At 41.6% G+C, this 22,373-nt stretch overlaps 1 protein-coding gene across 1 annotated transcript in view; it reads right to left on the reverse strand.

The window, feature by feature from the left end:
• Window positions 1-6,309, reverse strand: part of SORL1 (sortilin related receptor 1) — a 208,387-nt gene extending 202,078 nt beyond the window's left edge. The window contains exon 1 of the mRNA XM_036745727.1: window positions 5,970-6,309. Within this exon, the coding sequence (XP_036601622.1) occupies window positions 5,970-6,290 (321 nt within the window). The 5' untranslated portion in view covers window positions 6,291-6,309. The remainder of the gene's footprint in view (window positions 1-5,969) is intronic.
• Between the last annotated feature and the right edge of the window lie 16,064 nt (window positions 6,310-22,373).

A 22,373-nucleotide genomic window follows, 5' to 3' on the forward strand; every position in this document is an offset into this window, starting at 1 on the left:
TTTAGGCTCAACCTCTCATTCTTTCCCCACGAACTTATATCAGGCAAAAATCAAGGGAAACTAGACCGAAGGCCAAACAGCATTCCACCCCAAGAGGCCTTCCTTTGTTTGGGAGCCCTGTACTGTAACTGACACCTTATTTTCAGCCTCAAAACAAGACACTGAATCCTACCTACCCTCTGAAAAGCAGAGACTACGTATGAAGAGAGAGTTTGTTAGGAGAAAAATAAACCTGCAGTTATACTTGGGCATTCTAAAAAACTTTCCTCAAAATGAACTAATAACAGATAGAAAACTAAACTCAATTTGGTAGCCTTGTTAAGAACTCCCTTATTAGAATTATAGATTTATGCTTTTTTTTTTTAAAGCAGACCTGTGATTTCATTAGTACAGGGAAATATCAGTAAGGAAACTTCTTCTATAAATTCATACTGGCATCTACTGGGAAACTTATAATCTTAAGAGAAGTGCCTGATGCACTGAGAGGTTAAGTAACTCAACCTGGGTCACAAAGCCTGAGTCACAGGCAGACCTGGAACCGAGGTCTTCTTGACTCCAAGACGTTATAACTCTCTGTCTACCACTCCAGGTTGCATTGCTATGCAAACTTAATAGTAATAACTCACATTTTTATAGCACTCTAAGGTTTACAAACTTTTCCCAACAATTGTTTGAGGTAAGAAGAACAAGTATTATCCACATTTTATATGTGAAGAAACTAGTATTAAAACAAACTTAGAAATAGGCCCAGGTGATATCACTGCTAGGTCTATATCCCAAAGAGATCAAAGATGGAGGAAAATAACCCATATGTATGAAACTATTTATAGACGCTCTTTTTGTACTGGCAAAAAATTAGAAACTCACGGGATAACCGTCATTTGGGGAATGGCTAAACAAGTTATGGTAATATTAGTGTGAAGGAATCCTATTGTGCCATATGAAATGATGAAAGGGATGGTTTCAGAAAAACCTGGGAAGACTTGAAAGAAGCGATAAAAAAAATAGAGTAGAACCAAGAGAATAATTTCTTCTATAATAATGCTGTAGAGAAAATCAACTTTGAAAGACTTAAGAACTCTAATCAACACAGTGACCAAGAACAGTTTCAAAGGATTCATGATGAAATATGCTATCCACTTCCAAATAGAGAGCTAATGGACTCAAGTAAAGACTAAAGCATCTTTTCTTTTCTTCCTTTTGTTTCTTTCTTTCCTTCTTTTGGGAGATGGCTAATACAGGAATTTGTTTTGCATGACTACACAAACTTTAATGGGTTTTGTTTTTCTTGCCTTCTCCAGGGGTGGGGGAGGGGAAGTAAGGAGGGAAAGGAACTCAGAACCGAAAAAAAAAAAAATAAAAATTGAATTAAAAAAAGGAAATGTAGATAAAATTTTTAAAAGAAATAGGCCCATGGTAACACAGCTAGTAAAAGCTATAGTTCAGATCCAAAACTAGGCCTCCTGATTTCAAGTCCAATATTCTAAATACTTTTTTAAAATGGCTGAAGATGAACTTGGGTTCCACCATCTCACAGGTTCACTACCTGACCATCCTTCCAACCATAAGAATCTATAAAAACCTGGTCAAGTATTCACATGTGAAACGTCCCACTAATATGACAAGGCTCCTTCCCATATTTCTAATGTACCATTCCCCAAGACTTCCCTTCTCCAGGCAATGGAATCCCTATGCTTTACCCAGATTTCCACTGAAAGGATTCAGTGAGAGAGAGGACGGCTCTTCAATTATTAGCTAAGCATCTGCCTTGCTCAAGCTCGGGTACACTCTGGCGTGCATTCTGTCCTCCGAGCAAACTCAACCACTCACAATTTTCCAATCTTGTTCTACCTTTCCCCAACTTCCATGTTTCTTAAGGAGGCCATCCACTATGCTTAGAATGGCGTTGCTCACATCTCTGCCTCACGAAAACTTTTCCATCTTTCAAGGCCAACCAGCTCAGGTATCACCTCTTCCATAAAGATTACGTCTAAATTCCCCACCTACCTATGTGATTTCTCCCTCCTCAGAGCTCTCCTACTACTACATTGATACCTCTCCTATGTACTTATCACGTAATAATAATAATAATGACCATTATTATAATTGTTAACATTTATATAGTGCCTAAAGGTTTGCAAAGCATTTTACAAATATTAACTCATTTGATCCTCATCACAAACCTGGGAGGCAAGTATTATTATCATCAGCACTCTCCAGATGAGAAAGCTGAGCCTGACAAACTACATTACTCACCTGGGGCCACAGAGCTAATAAATATCTGAGGCAGGATTTGAACTCAATTCTTTGTGATTCTAAGTCTAGCACTTTATCCATTGTTTATATAATATATATATATGTGTCTGTGTGTGTGTGTATATATATATATATAACATACATATGTACATTATGAATGTTTTTATATGACAACTACACAGATAACTACGTATATAACTATATAATATGTAGTTATCTACAAAGCTGTCTTGTCCCTCCTCAATTAGATTCCCAATTCAGTGTCAATGTCATTTCATTTTTTCCTTTATATCCCCATCCCTACCATAAAGCACTGCACAATAAACACTGGTTGAATTAAGTTGGGCAGAACTGACATCAAATCGCTTTTGAATATACTGTCGTATCCTAATATTTGTCACGCAGATATTCTTCTAATAAAGTTAAGGCAAGAATTGGCTTTCCTTATGTTGAAGGTGTGGAAACTGAGGCCTGGGTTAAACTGACTAGCAGCCCAAAATCACAGGAGGTCTGTAACCGGAACCCAGGTCTGGAAGCCCTAGGGGCAGCCTCCTCCTAGAATGATTGATGGCCTTTTTCCTTCCCTCTTGAGCATAAAATCCCTGTAGCTGGTGGTTTCAAGGTCACCCCCAGGTCTATGATTTTTCTGGGTGCTCCTCAAGAGGATCCCAACTGACCAGCAGCAACATCGGCTGGCATAAAATAATGCAGAGCATCCCTGCTTTAATTGAAGCTGCTAGGAGAAGCCCCGCTGACCTCCTGTGGAATGTCAAAAGGGCAAGCTGCTGCACATTCTCTTCCGTCTCCAGAGCCCCACCTGGCCCCTCACTGGTCCACCTCCCCCGTTCCTGTTCCTTCTATCCCCAATTACACAGGCCTCCAATAAATCTCTGTACAGTTGCGGCTGTTTTTGTCTACCTTCATTGCTTGCTGTCATTTGTATTTATGTGTCTAAAGCCGCATGTGTCTTGGCTCCTCATTAAACTCTTTAGTTCCCACAGACAGGAAAGATATCTTCTGTTCCCCTGTATCCCCTTCTCCTCCTCCTTCCTCCCATTGTACCTCCAAAGAGGTGCCGGACATCATGCATATTCAAAGTACTCTTGACGGCTCTAACCGCTTTAGGCTCAAAGGCAGATGAAGGGAAACAGTTGATAATTATACAGCAGGCGCAAGTAATTTGAATTTAACAATACCCCTTGGAGGCAGATGCTATTATTATCATCCCCATTTTACATACGAGATCATTGAGATCTGGAGAGGTCAGCTGACTTGACCAAGGTCAAACAGCTAGGAAGTGTCTGCCGCAGGATTTGAACACATATCTTACTAACCCCAGGTCAAATCAAGCTCTCTATCCACTTCAACAGGCTTCCTCTGAGAGGCAGGTTCTCTGTCTATCCCTCTTTTTAGTAACCTGGAGCCCATATGGTGAACAAGATATGATCTAGGATGCGGAAAAAACCATTACATCTTTATTTTCACTAACCTTAAGTTTCCTTTGAAATCTTGTGTATTTTACGTATCTAAAAACAAGATTCGGAGAAGGGGTCCACAGGCTTCATTAGACTGCCAAAGGGGCCCCTGACTCAAAAAAAGGTTAAGAACCCCTATTTTAGGAGGTAAGACCAGACCAATCATTTCAAATGGGTTGTGAATTTGATCCTCTTGCTCAGGATACAGAAAAGAGATTCTGCAAATTCCTTCATTACCTGCCAGGAAGTTCTAACTTATCTCCAGCCCAAATCCTTTATGGGCTACGGATTAAGCTCACTGTCACATTTTCTCAAGGAGAAGGAGAACTGTGATTTTGTAAGGCAGCCACAGCATAGAAAAAGCTGCCTGTTCTTCTGACTGTGGGATAAGATGACTATTTCCCACGATTCTTCTAGAGAGCTCACTCATTCTAGAAAGCCCGGGGATGAAAAAGCCGCTTATTAGATCACCCTCAGATGGGAGCATAATTCATTTCAGCTACTCTAGGCCGCAAAGACCTTACAAAAATCAAACCCTGGAATAAAAACTGCATCCATATCTTTCAAACAAAGGAAAACCTCTTCTTCATCAATCCAATCGTTGAAAGGCAACTCAGATCTAGAGGGGGGTGTTTTGTCCTTCCTTAGGAAAACTGACCTATAATTCTTGAGTGAACCAGTCCACCAGGAAGACTCACTTTCCCCTCCCACACATCACTGACGTCAGTGTCCCTGTTCTGTGGCTGGGACTTGACTTGGGAGTCAAAAACAAACAAGTAGAGCTTCAGATGAAGGGGAAATCAGGATTCACAAGAGAAGTTTAGCAAATGAGATATGCTTCGAGCAGTACATTTTGCACATATGCACATTATTTAAGAAAATATCCAAAATTTTACCCAAGGATGAAGGAAAAAATGAGACCAAATGCTCCCACTTACCACCTTGTCCAGTGTGCATTTCATCATGTATCAAGCAAAGACACTACTACTTTATTATCAAAAGGGTGCAGTCTGAGGGAGAAAGGGGCGTAAAGAGGGGAAAGTAATGGGGTTTCAGAGAAGAGGGCCATAGATTTAGAGTTGGTAGGGACCTTAGAGGTCATTTTACAAAAAAAAAAAATGCAGAACAGAGAGGCTAAGTTAACTGCCCAACATCACACCGGTAGAAAATAAACAGCAAAGTCAGGACTTGAACCCCAGGTCCTCTGGTCCTAAATCTATAGCTCTTTTCCCTGTATCACAATGCAGTCCACTCTGGCTCTGTCCAGATGTGTGACCTTGGACAAGTCACCGGATAACTCAGTCCTCAGTTTTTTCACCTATAAAATAAAGAGATTGGACTAGACTGTATCTTAAGGTCCCTTATAACCCTAATTCTACTTCTGTGCTTCTGTCAATCTCCTGGGGAAAAGGAAGGTGCAAAAAATAAAGGCAAGGGCAGCAGTCACAGCCTGACGCAGGCCCAGCCCTTTAATTTCTACTTTAAAAAGGGGGGGGGAACCTCATTTATAAGGAAAGGTGAGTGCTGCCACCTCCACTGCCTTCTCTTTCCACCTTTGCCCACCGTCTGGTTTTGCTGATGCCAATCTTAACCACAGGAATGGGGAGTCTTATGAGACTGTAAAAGATCAAATTAATTTTGCCATCTCCCATATTAACCTGTTCGCCATTCCTAGCAGTGGGTTAACCATAAAAAGAAATTAACATTGCTTAGGATCTAATAAACCCATTGCTTGGCTAGTAATAAATCACTCGCTGAATAATCAAATCTTCAAACGATCTCATTTCAGTCAAATCCTACAAGCAACAACGCAGGAGATTAGTATGCATGCAAACTGGAGATAAAAAAGAAAAATCCGCCCGGATAATTAACTCTTACTTCGCACCCCATCAAAGCAGAGAGCCACGCTTTGGGGGTCCCCCACCTTGACGGTGGCTGTAAGTTACTAAGTGCCCCACACGTCCTCCTTCCCCACCCGGGGCTCGTGGGGGTGGTGCTGGCTTCCAGCGCCCACTGCCACGGGCTGAAGGGAACCCCTATTTTGTCCAGGTGCGGGATCCGGCGCATCCCCGGGGTCCGCGGGCAGCAGGACCAGTTGCACACGGCGATTCTCTTTGCAAAAGCAAGCGAACGGGGACGACATCCCCAGTGGTGCCTGGGATGCATTTGCCCCCGGAATGATAAACGGACGAGGGAATGTCATCGCGGGTCGCCCCGGGGTACGCGGAGGACACTCACCTGTCCGTACACCTTCACAGGCTCGGGCTGATGGGCAGCGGCGCTGCGCTTGGTCCGCGGCGGCGGCCGCAGCTCCCCGGCAGCCCGGCTCGCGCCCCCGGCGGCATCCCCTGAGCCGCCGCCGCCTCCGCTGCGCCCGGGCAGCTCCGGCTGGCCCGCGCCGCCCTGCAGCACGAAGAAGCCCCGCTCCTGGGGCAGCGCAGCCCAGCCCCCGGCCGAGTGCAGGCTCCGGGTCTCGGCCAGAGCCCAGGAGGGCAAGAGCGCGACGAGGGCGAGGAGGAGAGGGAGCCGCGGCTCCCTGCAGCTGCTCCCCGTCGCCATGTTCCGGCGCTCGCTGGCGCAGGTGGCGCCGCCGCCAGGAGAGAATGTGCAACGAACCGGAGGCCCCGCGAGCGGGCGGGCGGGAGGCGAAACGGCGGCGGCGGCGGCGGCGGCAGCGGCGGCCGCCTGCTGCTCCTCCCCCGCCTGCGCGGCCGCGGCCCCGGCTCCGGCTCCGGCTCCGGCGCAGCCTCGGCGCGCTCCCGGGACCGCTCGGAGCGGCTTTGTCACGTGTGTGACACACCGCTCCCCCCGCCCCCCCCCCCCCGCCTTCCCTTCAACCATAGCCTTCATCTCCCTCCACCCCCAAAAGCAGGGAAGGCAACCAGTGTGCCCCCTGCGAGCACGCATCCCCATTGTGTGCGAGGCTGTGGGTGCTTATGCATTGACCCCAGCTTTAGGTAATAACGACGGGGTCCACAGCTTGGGGGGTCAGCCTTTGCAATAACACCCCACCGCCATCCCCTCACATGTCAGCATTCGGAGCTGGGGAGCAAAACAAAGCAATTCCCACGTGCCCAGGGTGAGTTCAACGAGTATGCAGCCTTAGCGCTCCAGGCTTTCGCTTTGCAAGTTTTGAGCCCTGCAGACTGACATACGGGGTCCAACGTCATGTGCTAGATAAACCGTAGTCCTTCCTGGCCTCTTGATGGTCTCTTAGCGTTGAAAGTTCTTTAATGATGAATAATTGGCCTACCCGTGACCAGTCCCGTACCACCAGCACAGTGCGTGTGGAGCAAAGGAGACACAGCAGATAAAGCGTGGACCTTCCTGGCCTGTTGATGGTCTCTTAGCACTGAAAGTCCTTTAATGATGAAAAATAATGGGCTAGCCTACCCATGACCTATCCCATATCACAAGAACAGTGCATGTGGTGCCTGCATTTAAGGTGATAACTGGGAGCATTTAACATGGTGGTGCCTGCATGTTCACACATTGCATAAGTGTTGAGAAAATATACCCAACTGAGAACTGATCTGTACAAAGGTGTACCCACACAAATGTACACCATGCATGAGGAAGAGGGACAGGTACACTTGTGACTCCTTCATTTTGCCCCCTCCCGGTGCTTCCTCCAGCCAGGCTTTGTTCAGCCAGATTTATCTCAGTCCCTCTAGTCAGCGTGGTTTAGTAAAGCATCAGTTGTTCATTCCTCTCCTCACTCTACTGATACAGACCACCTGATACCTAGACTAATAATATGTCTATAATCCTGTGAGGTATTGTATTTTTAGGTGTTTTTATCTCCATTTCTCAGATGAGGAAATTGAGGTTCGGAGACATCGAATGGTTTTGCCCACGATCACACAGCTGTTGTCAGAGGTAGGATTCAAATGCAGGTCCCTCCTGACTCAAAGTCTAAAGATCTTTCGGTTCCAACTGATTGCCTCTCAGGCACACTGACTCTGACAGGATGCAATTTAGCACAGTAGGAAGAGCGCTGGATTTAGAATCAGAGGCACTCAATTCAAATCCCAGAGCTATCATATATAGGCCTGGTGACCTTCGGCAAGTCACTCACCATCTGTTTTATCATCTGGGGAAGATCTCTAAGCTTCCACCCAGGTCAACAACTGTATAATTCTATGACTCTTTCCTCAGCCCCAGAAGTCTTTGGACAGGGGGCAATTTAATTCAATAAACATTCATTAGGTACCTACTCACCGAGCTAGGTCACAGAGGAGATAATAAAAAGCTGAGATAAGGCATATTCCCTGCCCTCATTGAACTTAGAGTCTAGTAGGGAGATAAGATACCTAAACAAATAACTATTGCACATAGCATTGCAATGACAAATCTTATAGCAAGGTACATAGCAGTGTTATATAAATCCTCAGAAGAGAGCAGAGACTTCATGGGAGAGTTTTATTGGACTTGGCCATTAAAGAAGTAGGGGAGTCGGAAGGATAGACCATTAAGTAGTAAAGTTCGGCTGATGCAATGTAGTTCATGACGGGGAATAATACGAGATAATCTGGAAAAGAGGTTAGAGCCATAATTAAATCGGCTGATTAAATTAATAAATGAAATTAAGACTAAATTAAGAAATTGAATTCTAATTAAAAAAAATTGAGGCAATAGGGAGCCAATGAAGATATAGCAGAGGAGTAATATAAGCAAAGCTACATATAAAGGAAGATTAATCTAGCAATGATGAGAATAGATTAGCAAGGGATCAGAAGAGAAATTAGATTTGTTCAGTGCCTAGAAAAGCAGAAATAGCAACTGGGAATAGGAATAACAGAAAAAGCAACAGTTTGGTGGAACTGATTCTGTGGCCTGCTGGGAAGTGTCAGTGAATCAAATATAAAGCCTTACATTCGGGTTCAAAAAATTCAGTTTTACTAGTACATGAGGGGCAGACAATCACTTGTCTTTAAGAGACCTGGAGTGAGTCAGCAGTTTAACTGGGTAGCCACAAAGCTGATTCAATCTACATTTAAAAGAGGTATAATGCCCAGAACTAGGCAAACGATAGGCCTTCTGTACTCTGCCCCGATCAAATCATATCTCCAGTATTGTGTTCATTTCCAGGCACCGCATTTTAGAATGGACATTGACAAGCTGAAGAAAGTGCAGAGGAAGGTAAACAGGATGAGGAAAATTTATATTCAGATCTGTTGAAAGAAAGGGAGAGTTTAGCTCAGAAAGGAAAGAATTTGGGGGGAGGGAGCAATGAGCCATGAATACTTTCTTAAGTGTTTGAATGTCTGGCACTTGAAAGACTGGTTAGATTTGTTCTCTTTGGTCCTAGAAGAGAGAACTAGGAGCAAGAGGTGGAAATGGCAAAGAGGTAAATTTTTACTTAATATTGGGAAAGTTTTCCTAGCAAATAGAACCATCCAAAAGGACTGACTACAGAAGTTATCATCCCTTTTCCCTGGAAGTCTTCAAGCAAAGACTGGATTGCCATGTACTCAGTGTGTTACAGAGGGAATTCTTTCTTGTTAAGACCCAGGGTAGCCTAGATGATCTCTGAGAGCTCTTCCAATACCGAGACTCTGTGCAGCAAGGGTCCCCTAGCCCCTTCCCACATCCATTCGGTCCCCAAAGCCTTTTGGGAAAATAGGAGAGATGCAGCTACAAAATAAATACCCAATAGTTTCTTCCATTCATTTCATTCAACAAGTCTTTGTCGAATATGTATAACTCTGGGTGTGACTGCTATAAGAAATGGTGATCCAGTCATAGTTGGGATGGGACTGAAGAAACCAAGCCCACTTGTACTCTGGATTACTGTTTGCAAGAAAGGATCAGTGGAACCCAATCTGATAGTTTGGTTAAAAACTTGTTGGGTTTTTGTTTTCGGTTATTTGCAATATTGATGCTGGGAAACATAGAAGCCAAGTATTTGGATATGAATAGACACAAATCCACTCGAGTAGATGAAGTCCCATGCAGCCTCCCCACCTGTCTAACCATCACCAAAGTGTGCTTTTTCATTCAGTTGGATAGTGGAGAACCCTTGAGGTACTACATGCTTCAAAGTGGCAGGCAGTACTTCCCCCCACCTCTCAATTTCATTTGCTGAAGAAGCCATCATTCCCACTGGGACTGTTCTATCCTGAAACTGGCAAGGTTGTGTGGTCAGTGAGAAGCAGTCATGATCAGATTATAAACTGGATTATGGAATCTCTGTAGATACCACCTCAGAGAGGCAAGCAAACTCTGTTTCCCACCTTATCCCCACGCAAAGACTAGCTTGGTGAAAGAAGCAGGAATATCTGGTGTGCTGGAATCAGCTTGGATCAGCGGGCAAGAGCCAAATGTTAAATTTTCAGTGTAAGCATTTACACCTTGGAAATTGGCAAACAGCTGCAAATCAGGGCTTAAATTATTGTCTTATTGATTTCTGTACTTTAAAAAAAGTGATGCAGAAAGTGTCAGTAATGAAGATTAAACTTAAAAGTGCAGTGTGGGTACATTTCAGAGAGCCGGTTGTTAAGCATTTACTAGCACACCCCTGGAAGAACCCCAGATGGAGGAAGAAGTTTGCAGTTTCATACGGTGTGACTAGCTGATTAGGTGAGAGTGGATTTTTGTAAGGCCTTCAGTCCAGCATTAGGCACATAGTTAACACTTAAGTATTTGATTAATTGGTATTGTGATATAGTGGGAAAAGCCCTGGATGGAGTTGGAGGATATGGGCTTGCATCCTACCTGGCTCTGCTACTGTTATCTCTATGGCCTTTGGCAAATGCTTTAATTTCTCTGGGCCCCAGTTTCTGCGTCTATAAAGTGAGGGAATTAGAGTATGTATTCTCAGATCCTTTTCGGCTGTAAATCTATGATCCTATGTAATTGTCTAATGATGTGGCCAGCAGCTTGGAAGTAAACTTGAGCCTGTGCTAAGATGGCCAGTGGTTGATGGACTAACTTTACTATCTATATAAAATACAGGTTTTCTTTTCTTGCCAGCTGACCAAATCATCTTTTTCTTCCAAAGTTTTCTCCCTGAATCACCGTCCTGCCACCAATCGCTAATACCAGATGGAGATTACCCAACGTGCAGGGTTCTGAACACCGACTTCACCGCTGTGTTCTTCCAGCCCTAGCTATCCTATACCACTCACCACAGCCACCAAGGCTGTCCTTAGCCATCACCAGCATAGATGGAGCTAAAAAGGTTTTCATTCTCCCCAATCTACTTAACAGCTAGGTGGTATAGTGGGTAAAGCACTGGATGTGGAATCAGGAAGATCTGGGTTCAAATCCAGCTTCAGATACTTACTAGTTTATATGATCATGGGCAGGTCACTTAGCTCTGTTTGCCTGAGTCTCTTCCTCTATAACATGAGGATGGGAATAATAGCAGCTGCCTGCCAGAGTTGTTCTGAGGATGAGAGAGCATTTCTAAAGTGCTTTGCAAATCTTAAAGCATCATATAAATGCTAGCTATTATTACTCTTTGTTGCCTGAAATTCCTCTCACAAAGGGCAAATCTTCTCAATATGATGAACTAGAAGAGGGGCGGGGAACCTGCGGCCTGGAGGCCATGTGTAGCCCTCTAGGTCCTCAAGTGCGGCCCTCTGACTGATTCCAAACTTCACAGGACAAATCTGGGACCTAGAGGGCCACACATGGCCTTGAGGCCACAGGTTCCCCACCTCTGAGCTAGAAGATTTACAGTGCAGATACTTCTAGAAGAAACACAGTGGCTTAAATGTATACTAGGTATAAATGAGTGATGTTAAGGATTAAATTTTGGTAGAGGAAATAGAAGGGCCGGACATCACAGGAAGCCTGAATGAGGTAAAAGAGGGGTTCCACAGGATAGAAAAAATATGATAAAGAGGAAGTCTAATGTCTAATAATGGCCATCTCTGGGGCAAGGCAGGGGAAAGAGGGAGGGAAAGGGAAAAAGGGGGGAAAAGGGGGAAAAGGAAATATGCATAACTTTGTGGTGTATTTAAAGGCAGCACAAGTTGTACATGGTAGATTTATGGTTTCATATGCAATCATCTTTTTTGTTGTACTGTGTTATGAAGATGCTTGTTTTATTCCATAAATTAATTAAAAAAGGAGGAAGTGCAATATATTGAAACAAAAGTTTATATAACCACAGAACGTTAGGACCAAAATATCACTTTCTCAATCCTAAACCTTGTGGAGCTCTCTTCAGTACTTGACGTTGTAGGCCACCTTCTCCTCCTGGATACTTTCTCCTCCCTGAGTTTCCCTTGACAGGGTTCTCTCTATGCTCTCCTTCCTCCTGTCTGACCGTTCCCTTCTCAGTCTTCTTTACTGACTCATTGTCCAAGTAATGTCCTGGGATGCTCATCCTTCTCACCGCTACCTCCTGGAATCTCTTTTTTCACTTCAAGACTTAGCTTTTTTCCCCTATTATGGGAGGCCTTTTTTGATTCCCTCCCCACTCCTGCCGCAGCTTTTTTTTTCCTTCTTCTTCTTAATTAACTTCATTTGATTTGTATGTGACTTTTATATACCTATATGCTATATTGATTTGAAAATATTCAAAGATTCATTGATCGGCTCTGTCAATTGTACTCATTAACACTTACAAAGACATTTTAATAAACAATTTATTTTATGTTCGGCATAGGTTCATAGTATCCAAATAACCAGTGAGCCACAAGTAGAATTTCCAAACTTGTTATACAGTTATGTCTTCCACAACAAGGGGGTGCCCACACAATCTAGAAAATCTGCATAAAATTTTTTGGCCCTCCTTTCATACCAGAGAAGAAGTCTGAATTTTTTCTTTTTCTTTCATAGGCTGTTTACAGTAATTTACTATAAAATCTGGCTTAAGTATTTGGACATAGGCTCTGTATCATCTGCTGGCCTTTGAATTTTGTCTGCAGCTTTCGCAAAACTCCCCCAAAATTTCCCATTTACTTTCTTGTGCTGACCTGTGAGATATCAAAACCATGATGGGGAAAGTCATGATGTGGAAGGGATAACTACATACTCTTCTATTAAGTCGGCAGGAAGGATATGCTTGTAATTTTACAGCAGGCAAAGGGAAAAGGAAAGTTTTACATTTCAAAGAACTGATGGCAAAAGAGAAAAATCTACATGAGATAAACTTGTAAATTGATCAGCAGACACCAGGGAATCTGTTCTAAAATTTGCTACTAGCCAGGAAATGTTCATCATGAATAAATAAAGCTGAGCCAGAAGTTCTTTTATCATTAAGCAGTTAATCACCTGGGTTAAATTTTTGAAGAATTCAGCTAAATTTCATAAGAAAAAGCTTCACTTGGTTACCTTGTTTTCTTTAAAAATAAAATGACTGTAGTAGAGTCAATAAAAAAGAAAGTAGGAATTATCTTATGACAATATGCACATGTTGTCTCCCTTGATGGAATGTATGCTTCCAGAGGGCAAGAACTGTTTCATTTTTTTTTATCCTCAGCATTTAGTGCCTAGAACATGGTAGGCACTTACTAAATACTTGGTGATTGATTGATTGATTATATAGCATAGTAAAGAGAATGATGGACTAAGAATCAGGAAAACATGAGCTCAAATACCACCTCCAACTCTTCTGGTTAAGATGATGTTATGAAAAGTCAAAGGGGAGCCTAGGTCTCATGTACTAGAGCAAAGATTTAAAAGGAGTACCAGCCCAAACAAAGCTCAGAAAATACGAAGAGAACCAGGACTGAACAAAAAGATAAAAGCCTTCAGGCATTAGGAAATTCGCATACTAAATGAGTATAGAAAATACACACAGCTGAAAATGTATTTATTTCCTCTTCTGCTCATCTCACAACATCCATATGCCCTCTGCCACTATGCCTTCTTTCACCTCCGTTTCACATAAGGTGCCCCTCCTTTTTCCTCTACCTGTATAAGTGATGCCGTGCCATTCTCCCTTTTCCAGCAGATTTCCCCCCTCTCTTATCCCCATTCTCACACTTAGCTTCAATCTCTCCCTTCTACTGGCTACTTCCATGTTATCTTCTAACTTCCACTGCTCGTAGGTACTGCCAGCATTGAGGTGCTATTGCCTTAAAGGGTGATGCTGCTATCTCTGTCTTGGATTAAATGCATTTTGTCCCCACAAACACTATTCTGTTTTTGTTATATCCCCTTATCTGGTCACTGGTCCCACTCAACTTAACTCATAGTCCCATTCAAAGCTCCAGTCCCACTTTCCTTACCAACACAGCCTGGTCCCAAAACCCAGCGCCATCCCTTACCCAAGCAGCCATTTAAAAAACATATTTTAAAAATATTATTTTAAAGCCCTTTGGGTTTTATTAAATATTATTTAAGATTTGAAATATTTTAATATCTTAAGAATACATTTAAATAAATAATATTAAATTTAAATAGTTTAAAAATAAATATTATAATAATGTTTAAGGAGAACAAAAAGTTTTTATACCATTCAAATCATTAATAATTTTTAAAAATTACTTTACATTATTATTTATTTCATATTTATCCTTTTAAATTTCTTTATTTTGTGTACATTTTAAAATTCATGTAATATATTTTTAGTATAGTAGTATACATCTATAATTTCTTTAAAAAATGCATAAAATGGATGTGTGCTCAAAACTATTTTACTACTAGGGGTGTGTGATGAAAAAAGCTTAGAAATCATTTGAATGGTTCTAATAAAATGAAATTCAGCAAGATTTGGTTTTACACTTGGGTTCAAAAAAATCAAATTCATAAGTATAAGATAGGAAAGGCATGGTAAGACAGCAATTTGTCCAAAAAAGAAATGGGGGATTTAATGGACTGGAAACTCAGGATGAATCAGCACTGTCGTGTAGCAGCCAAAAAAGTTAATGAGATCTTGAACTGCATAACTTTCAGTTGTAAGTAGGTGATGGTTTCTGTGCACTCTGCCCTGGTCAGGTCATAGCAAGATTACTGGGTTCAGTTTAAGAACAACAAGGATAGGGGCAGCTAGGTGGCGCAGTGAGTAGAGCACCGGCCCTGGAGTCAGGAGGACCTGAGTTCAAATGTGGCTTCAGACACTCGACACACTTCCTAGCTGTGTGACATTGGGCAAGTCACTTAACCCCAATTGCCCTGCCTTCCCCCCTCCAAAAAAAAAAAAAAAGAACAAGGATAAGCTAGAGAGCATCCAGAGGAAATCAACCAGGATGGTGAAAGACTGTGAGTCTGTTAAATGAGGATCATTTGAAGGATCTGGAGCTGTTTGTTCTAGAAAAGAGAAGAATCAGGAGCTATACATACATACATACATTACATATATATGTATATAATACATATACATACCTACACATACACACATACATTATATATGTGTATATATAATACATATACACCTATAAATATATACATGCATATGTATATATAACACATCTACACACATATATACATTATATATGTATTATATATAAAGATACACACATACACACATATACATTACACATATGCATATATAAAATACATATATGCACACATAAATATATTATACATGCATATGTAACACACATACATACCTACACATATATACACACATCATCACACAAATACATATATACATACATCACATATATACACACATATACATACACATAGATACACACATGTATACAAACAGCTATCTTTAAGCAGAGGCAGGTAGTTGGTGTTCATCCTTCATTCTCAAAGATGACCAATGACATCAGGAGGGTGATGTCTTGACTTGCTCATGAATTGGGTTTAAGTGCGGCAGAGCTGTGTAAAGTCATCAGCCTCACTCTCTCCTCCAGGGTCAACCGAGTCCAGTGGCAAGACAAAAGTCAAGACAACTGTCGATGACTCAGGTTACAGTGGATGATCTTGGTCTTTCGAAACTAAGGCTCTGTTGTTCATGCAGTGCATAGAGCACAGAACCTAGACTCAGGAAGACCTGAGTTCAAATTTGACCTCAGATGCTTAGCAGCTGTGTGACCCTGAGCAAGTCATTTAATCTCTCTCTATCTCAGTTTCTCTGTCTGCAAAATGGGAGTAACAGGACCTACTTCACGGGGTTGTTGTGAGGATCAAATGAAATAATATTTATGAAGTGTTCTGCAAACCTTCAAGTGCTACATAAATGCTATTTTTAAAAAGTATTTGAAGGCCCCTCATATAGAATCAGGGTTAGACTGGCTCTGTTTGTCCTCAGGAGGCAGAAGCAGAAACAATGGATGCGAGTTGTAAAGAAATAAATTTAAGCTTCATGTCAGGAAAAACTTCCAAACAATTAGAGCTGTCCAAAAGTGGAATCGTAGCCTGGAGAGGTGCTAAGCACTGGGACACAAAGGTAGAGGATTTCCTCTTATTGTACATTAGACTAAATGGACACTAAAATTCTCTCCAAATCAAATTCTGTGAGGTAATAGGGAGCCATAGGAGCTTCTTAAAGAGGTGAACAACATTGTTAGAGCCGTACTATAGGAATATCATATTGGCGATGGATTAGAGAGGAGGAAGACTAAAAAAAGACAGACCAATTAAAGAGCTGCTTCATTTTTTTCATGTGAAAAATGATGAGGATCTGAATTAGGGTGGCGGCCATGTAAATGGAAAGAAGGAGATGGATGCAAGAAATGTTATGGAGGTTGTACAACAAGACTTGTCAACTGGACATGAGAGAGAGGGGAGTGAGAGAAGTGAATGAGAGAGACTGAGGAGGGTTTATGAACCTGGGTGACTGGAGCAAAGGACAGAAATAGGAAAGTTAACAGGGTGGGGTGGGGTGGGGATGATAAAGAGTTCTGATTGGGGCATCCTGAGTTTGAAATAACTGATGGACATCCAGTTGGAAATGTCAAATAGGCAACCGGCAATGTGGACCTAGAACTCAAGAGATTAGAGTTCAATTTATAAATCTGGATAGAGATGATAATTAAATCCCCAGGAGTTAATGAGAGTAGTGAGAGAAAAGTGTAGAAAAAGAAGAGAAGAGGAGCAAGAGAGAGCCTAAGGCTACACCCATGGATAATGATTCTGCAAAGGAAACCTAGAAGGAGTGAACAGACATTTAAGAAGAGAATTGAGAGATGGAAGAGCCATTGAAACCCAGAAAGGAGGAAAGAGTGTCCAGGAGGAGAGAGTGGTCAAGTGATGCAAAGAAGTCAAGAAGGATGAGAAATGAGAAAAAAAGTCAATGCATTTGATTATTAAGAGGTCATCACAACTCTAGAAAACAATGTCAGTTGAGTGATGACATCAGAAGCCAGATTGCAAAGGATTGAGGAAGGAGATGAGAAGTGACAGCAAAGAGCACCGTTTTTTCTACAGGTTTGGCTGTAAAAGAGAGGAGAAATATAGAATAATAATATCCAGAGGAAGTGGTAAGGTCAAATTAGGGTTGAGTTTGTTTTGTTTTTTTTTTTGAAGAATGGGGAAGTCCTGGCACGTTTGTAGGCAACAGGGAAGGTGTCAGTAACGGAGACAACCGAAGATTAGAGACAGGGGATGATTGTCAAGACAATCTGCCAGAGAAGACTAGATGGCAGGGGATCAAGGTTACAAGTAGAGAAGTTGTCCCTGGCAAGAAGTCCTCATCATATTGGAGTAAGGAAAAAGAAATTAGAGATGTCAATGGGTTTTGTGATGTAGAGTAGAATAGAAGAGGGAACTCAAGGGGAATGGCCTCATTTTTTTCAGCAAAATGTTAAGCAAGGTCCTCTGCTGAAAGGGTGAAGAGAGAGATTGGTGCTGAAGGCATGAAGGGAGAATGATAATAATTGCTGTCATCTATAGAACACTTAAGGTTTGCAAAGCACTATATATAACACACACATATATTATATTGTATAATTATATATAATTACGTATATAATATATAATTATGTATATACAATATATAATTATATAATATAATTCATATAATTATATTATATTATATAAATATAGTATAGCTTAATAAATGCTTATCGAGTGACAAAGAAACAGCTTTGTAGGAATGAAAAGTATACATTAGGTAGTAGCAGAAGCTAAGATGAGACAAGGCAGAGAGGAGCCATTTGGTGGAAGCTATGAAGGCAATGATCGTTAGATTGTCAAGTTGATCAAGAGAGATAGCCTATTAGAATGGTAAAAGAAGTGGACTTGTTGGGTCCATTCCTGGTGATGCCATCCATGTGCTCATGGACAATTTATTTAAGCTCTCCAAGCATCAGTATCTTTAGCTGAAAGAAGAGATAATGACATTTTTACTACCAACCTCAAAGGATGGTTCTCAGGAAAGTACTATGTTAATGTAAGCTGTTGAAAAGGTTATGAGAGCCCCTGGGGAATGGGGAGGTGTGCAAGGCCCTGGCATATAGTTCCTATTTGTTTTAGCACTACATCGCAATGTGATTTATCTGAGCTATGCCATGCCAAGGTCTCTGGAGATTTTGCTTCTTTGTCTCATTATTTCTTGAAGACATTCTCCAACATGTTCTACACTGATGTTTTTTTTCCCCCTGGCATTGCTAGAGTTCTGGGTGCCCACATATTTATTATACAGAGGTATTGGAGATCGTCCCCTTTCCTTTCAGCTATCTATAAATCCATCATCCTGGAAATTTAGCATAGTATCATCAGCTGAGTTAACTCCTGTTAAAATGATATTCCCACTAGACTTACATGCAAATGCTATTAATGAGGCCCTTCTAAAAAAATACATTTCCTTGGTGCCTTTAAGCTAATCACATCAAATCATTCCCATTAAATACGTTATTGAACTGACAATCAGGGTTTGGATTGTACCAATAGATCCATTTCAAAGGTAAATGTGTGTACAGAGAACCAAGTTATGGTCAGGGAACTGCAAGGAAGAACTCTGTACCCAACTAATCACAGAAGGATGAGCTAAAAATTGCAGTTTCCGCTGTGCTATTCAAATGAGAACTTTCATCCTAAGTTGGCAGTAGATTCAATGTTTGAACTTCCTTTGCATTCCAAGGTTATATAGCTAAAATAAAAACCCAAGAAAATACAAATTAAAACAGTTTTTAGTTCTATCAGATTATTTTGTGTGAATGATTCCAAAGAAGTACTTTACAATCTGTCAGGCACTGAGTGAAGCTATAGACTGGCCCTGCTTCCCTTCCGGTCTGCAGGAATGAACAAGTCGACCCCTTCACCAACAACTCCAATGGTTTCCTATCATTTCTAGAACAAAATATAAAATCTTTTGTTTGGCATTCGAAGCCATTCACAACCTGCCTCCCCCCACCCCCAACCTTTCCAGTCTCATTACACCTTCCTCCCCCTAATTCCTACCTCTACATACATTGTGATCTAGTGGCACTAGCCTTTATGCTATTCCTCACACAAGAAATTCCTTTTTCCCCTCTCCATATGCTCTACCCCATCATTTCTGCTTCCTGGCTTCCCTGGATTCCTTCAAGTCCCGGCTAAAATCCCACCTTCAACAAAAAAGTTTTACTTCCTTCTGTTGATTTTCTACAATTTATCCCGTACATAGTTGTTTGCATGTTATCTCCCCCTTTAGACTGTAAGCTCCTTGTGGGCAGGGACTGTCTTTTGTCTTTCTTTGTATCCCCAGCAGCTTGGCACAGTGCTTCGCACCTAGGAGGTATTGATAAATGTCTATTGTCTATTGACTATTCAGATAGGGTAATTACAGTTCTAGAGACTCATAGAGTCCTAGAGTTCAGTGTGACCTCAAAGGCAACCTAGTCCCACTGTACCTGAAAAAGTATCCCTTCCTACCGCATATCTGCAAAGTCATCATAGAGCCTTTGCTTGAAGGCCTCCAGTTAGAGAGAGCCCATGACCTCTCAAGACAGCTGTTAAACTTCTGGATAGTTCTAATTATTAAAAAGTTTTCTCTAAATCTGCCTTTTTGTAACTCCTAGCCATTGTTCGTGTTTCTACCCTGTAGAAGCCAACAGGACCTTCTTCCATGAGAATACTTGAGGACAGCTAGCATGTTCTCCCTAAATCTTCTCTTCTCTAGGCTAAGCATGTCCAGTTCCTCCAGCCTATTTTCCTACAGCATGATATCAAGTCCCTTCACTATCTAAGGTATCCTTCTCCGGATACTCTCTAGCTTATCAAAATCGTTCCTAAAATGTGGCACCCAGAACTGAACACGATTGGATGTTGAAGGGACTCGATGATGCTACGCCTAGATTCAAGAATCAACATCTGTTTATAACTAAAGTTTGTTATTTCCCCACTGCATTTCCCTTTATTAGCCCAAACCAGAAGACACATTAATTCAAAGCAGAAAGTATTACACTAAACACTATATCTAGGTAAGTAGCAAGGAAACCCTCTCCTTCAGTACATAGGAATATATTTTCCAATGAGAGAGGGAAATATACATAGCCAGGCAATACGCAGAGTCAGAGTAAATCACACAGACCTCAGGAAAGATTTAATCCAAATCCTTATGCGATAGATGAATTCCCTCTACAACATGTTCACAAGCTTTAACAGACAACCTTTAATACTGCCTTAAAAGATAGCCTATTCAAGTTGTGAATATGATCATAGGATCATAGATTTAGAGACAGAAGGGATCTCAGAAATCATCTAATCCAATACTTTTATTTACAGATGAGGAAACAGGCCCTGAAAGTTCAAGTGATTTGCTTGAGCCCATTCAAGTAATAAATGGGAGACCCAAGATTCAAACACAAGTCCTCTGACTCTAAGCTAATGTTCTTTCCACTGCACTTGGAGACCTGGGGATAGGGTGAGGGTAGGAAGAAGGAGAAGCAATTTTACAAGTTTCTTCAGGAAAGGAAGAGAATGCATGTGTATTTTAGGCACATGCAGCCTTTGCAGATGACTTTCAGCTCCTAATCTCGTCTTTCCCTTCCTCCAGTCCCAAATTTCTAACTGCTTCCTGGATGTCTCCACCTAGGTATCTGGACTGACATCTCAGACCCTAGTGTCTCAAATGGAACTCATCATAATCCCTCCAAAATCATCCCCCCCTTAAAGCTACCGTCAATTCAATTTAATTCAACAAGCATTTGTAAAATGCCACCTATGTGCAAGACACCAGGCTAGGAGCTGGGGATACAAGATAAAAACAAAATAATCCCTGCCCTCAAGATGATTACATTCTACTGGAGAGAAACATATATCCACAGATATATAAATACAAAACATACATAGAGTAGATGAAAAGTGATTTTGGGGTGGCAAGGGCACTGCCAACTGGAAGATCACCATTTTTCCCAATACCAAGGCACAAAATATTAGTCACCTTTGGCTCTCTGTGTGTGTTTCTCTCTCTGTATGTCTGTCTTTTTCTGTCTTACTCTCTCTCTGTATGTCTCTGTCTCTATTTGTCTGTCTCTCATTGCTAGGAAATTCTTAAACTGAGACAAATTCTGCCTCTCTTTAATTTCTTTTTTTTTTTGGGAGGGGGGAAGGCAGGGCAATTGGGGTTAAGTGACTTGCCCAAGGTCACACAGCTAGTAAGTGTGTCAAGTGTCTGAGGTCACATTTGAACTCAGGTCCTCTTGACTCCAGGGCCAGTGCTGTACTCACTGCGCCACCTAGCTGCCCCCTCCCTCTAATTTCTACCAACTCACCTGTGATTTTTTGTTTTAGTAGCAATGACTGAGGGGGACCCAAGTGCATCCAGAATAGGGAGAGCAAGATGGTTAAATGGTGTGGACAGCACATTACTCAAGGAATTAGTGAAGAACCTGGAGGTGTTAAGAATAAAGAAGAGAAAGCTCAGATGAAACACAATTGTTGCCTCCAAATATTTGAAAGCTTGTTATTCTGAAAGGAGGTTTAGATTTGAATCTAGAGGAAAAAACTAAAGCTTTCATTTCGTGATGGAAGATGCAGGAAGGCAGGTTTTTTTTTCATTGTAAAGAACTTGTTAACAATTGAGCTGTCCAACAATGTCCTAAGCTACTTTATAGAGTAGTGAATTCCTATACGTTGGAGATGTTCAAAGGGTGATTGAATATTTGTCAGGGCTATTAATACAGGAAGGATTCCTGAGAGGGAGGGTCCTTTTCAGCTTTGCAATTCTCCAATTCCATTGGTCTGATTCTAGCCAGGTGGTACATTCATTCAGTTCCTTCTGCAAAAGACAGAATCAGAATGTGACCAAGGTTATACATCCTGGCCCAAAACTCAACATTAATTTTGGATTTGTAGGGGATTGGAATACTGCATGTCTGTCAGTGGAATGAGGCTGAAGTCATTCATTTGAAATAGGCAAAGAGAATTTCAGAGCTGCTAGTAGACCTGATGGAAATAAAGTCAAATAACAATGCAGCATTGTATCTGAGCATCAGAGATAGTTAATGACCGTTAGAAAAAAATTATTCCCCCTTCGCCCAACCTGGAAAAAGACTTAAAAGAGAGCATTTCTAGCCTGAGAACTCTGCTTACAGTTGTTTGGGAAAAAAAAAAAGAAAGAAAAAAAGAAAGTTGAGCTTTCAAAAACAAAAACTGCTTGTTTCAAAAACTATCCCACAAGCAGTTCCATTGGAGTTATCAGCATTAAGGAAGACTCTTGGCTCACTCCTAGTAGAACAGGTGCACAGTCCAGGCTGGTGGTATGGGAATTGGGTCTCTTCTCTGCAGAGTCAGCATTTCCAGGTGTCCATTCACCTAGCTAGGCTCTTTCTACTATACCAGGATGAATTTCTTATGCTAGAACATTAT

This window comes from Trichosurus vulpecula, chromosome 2 (genome assembly GCF_011100635.1).
Source record: "Trichosurus vulpecula isolate mTriVul1 chromosome 2, mTriVul1.pri, whole genome shotgun sequence".
Taxonomy (NCBI): domain Eukaryota; kingdom Metazoa; phylum Chordata; class Mammalia; order Diprotodontia; family Phalangeridae; genus Trichosurus; species Trichosurus vulpecula.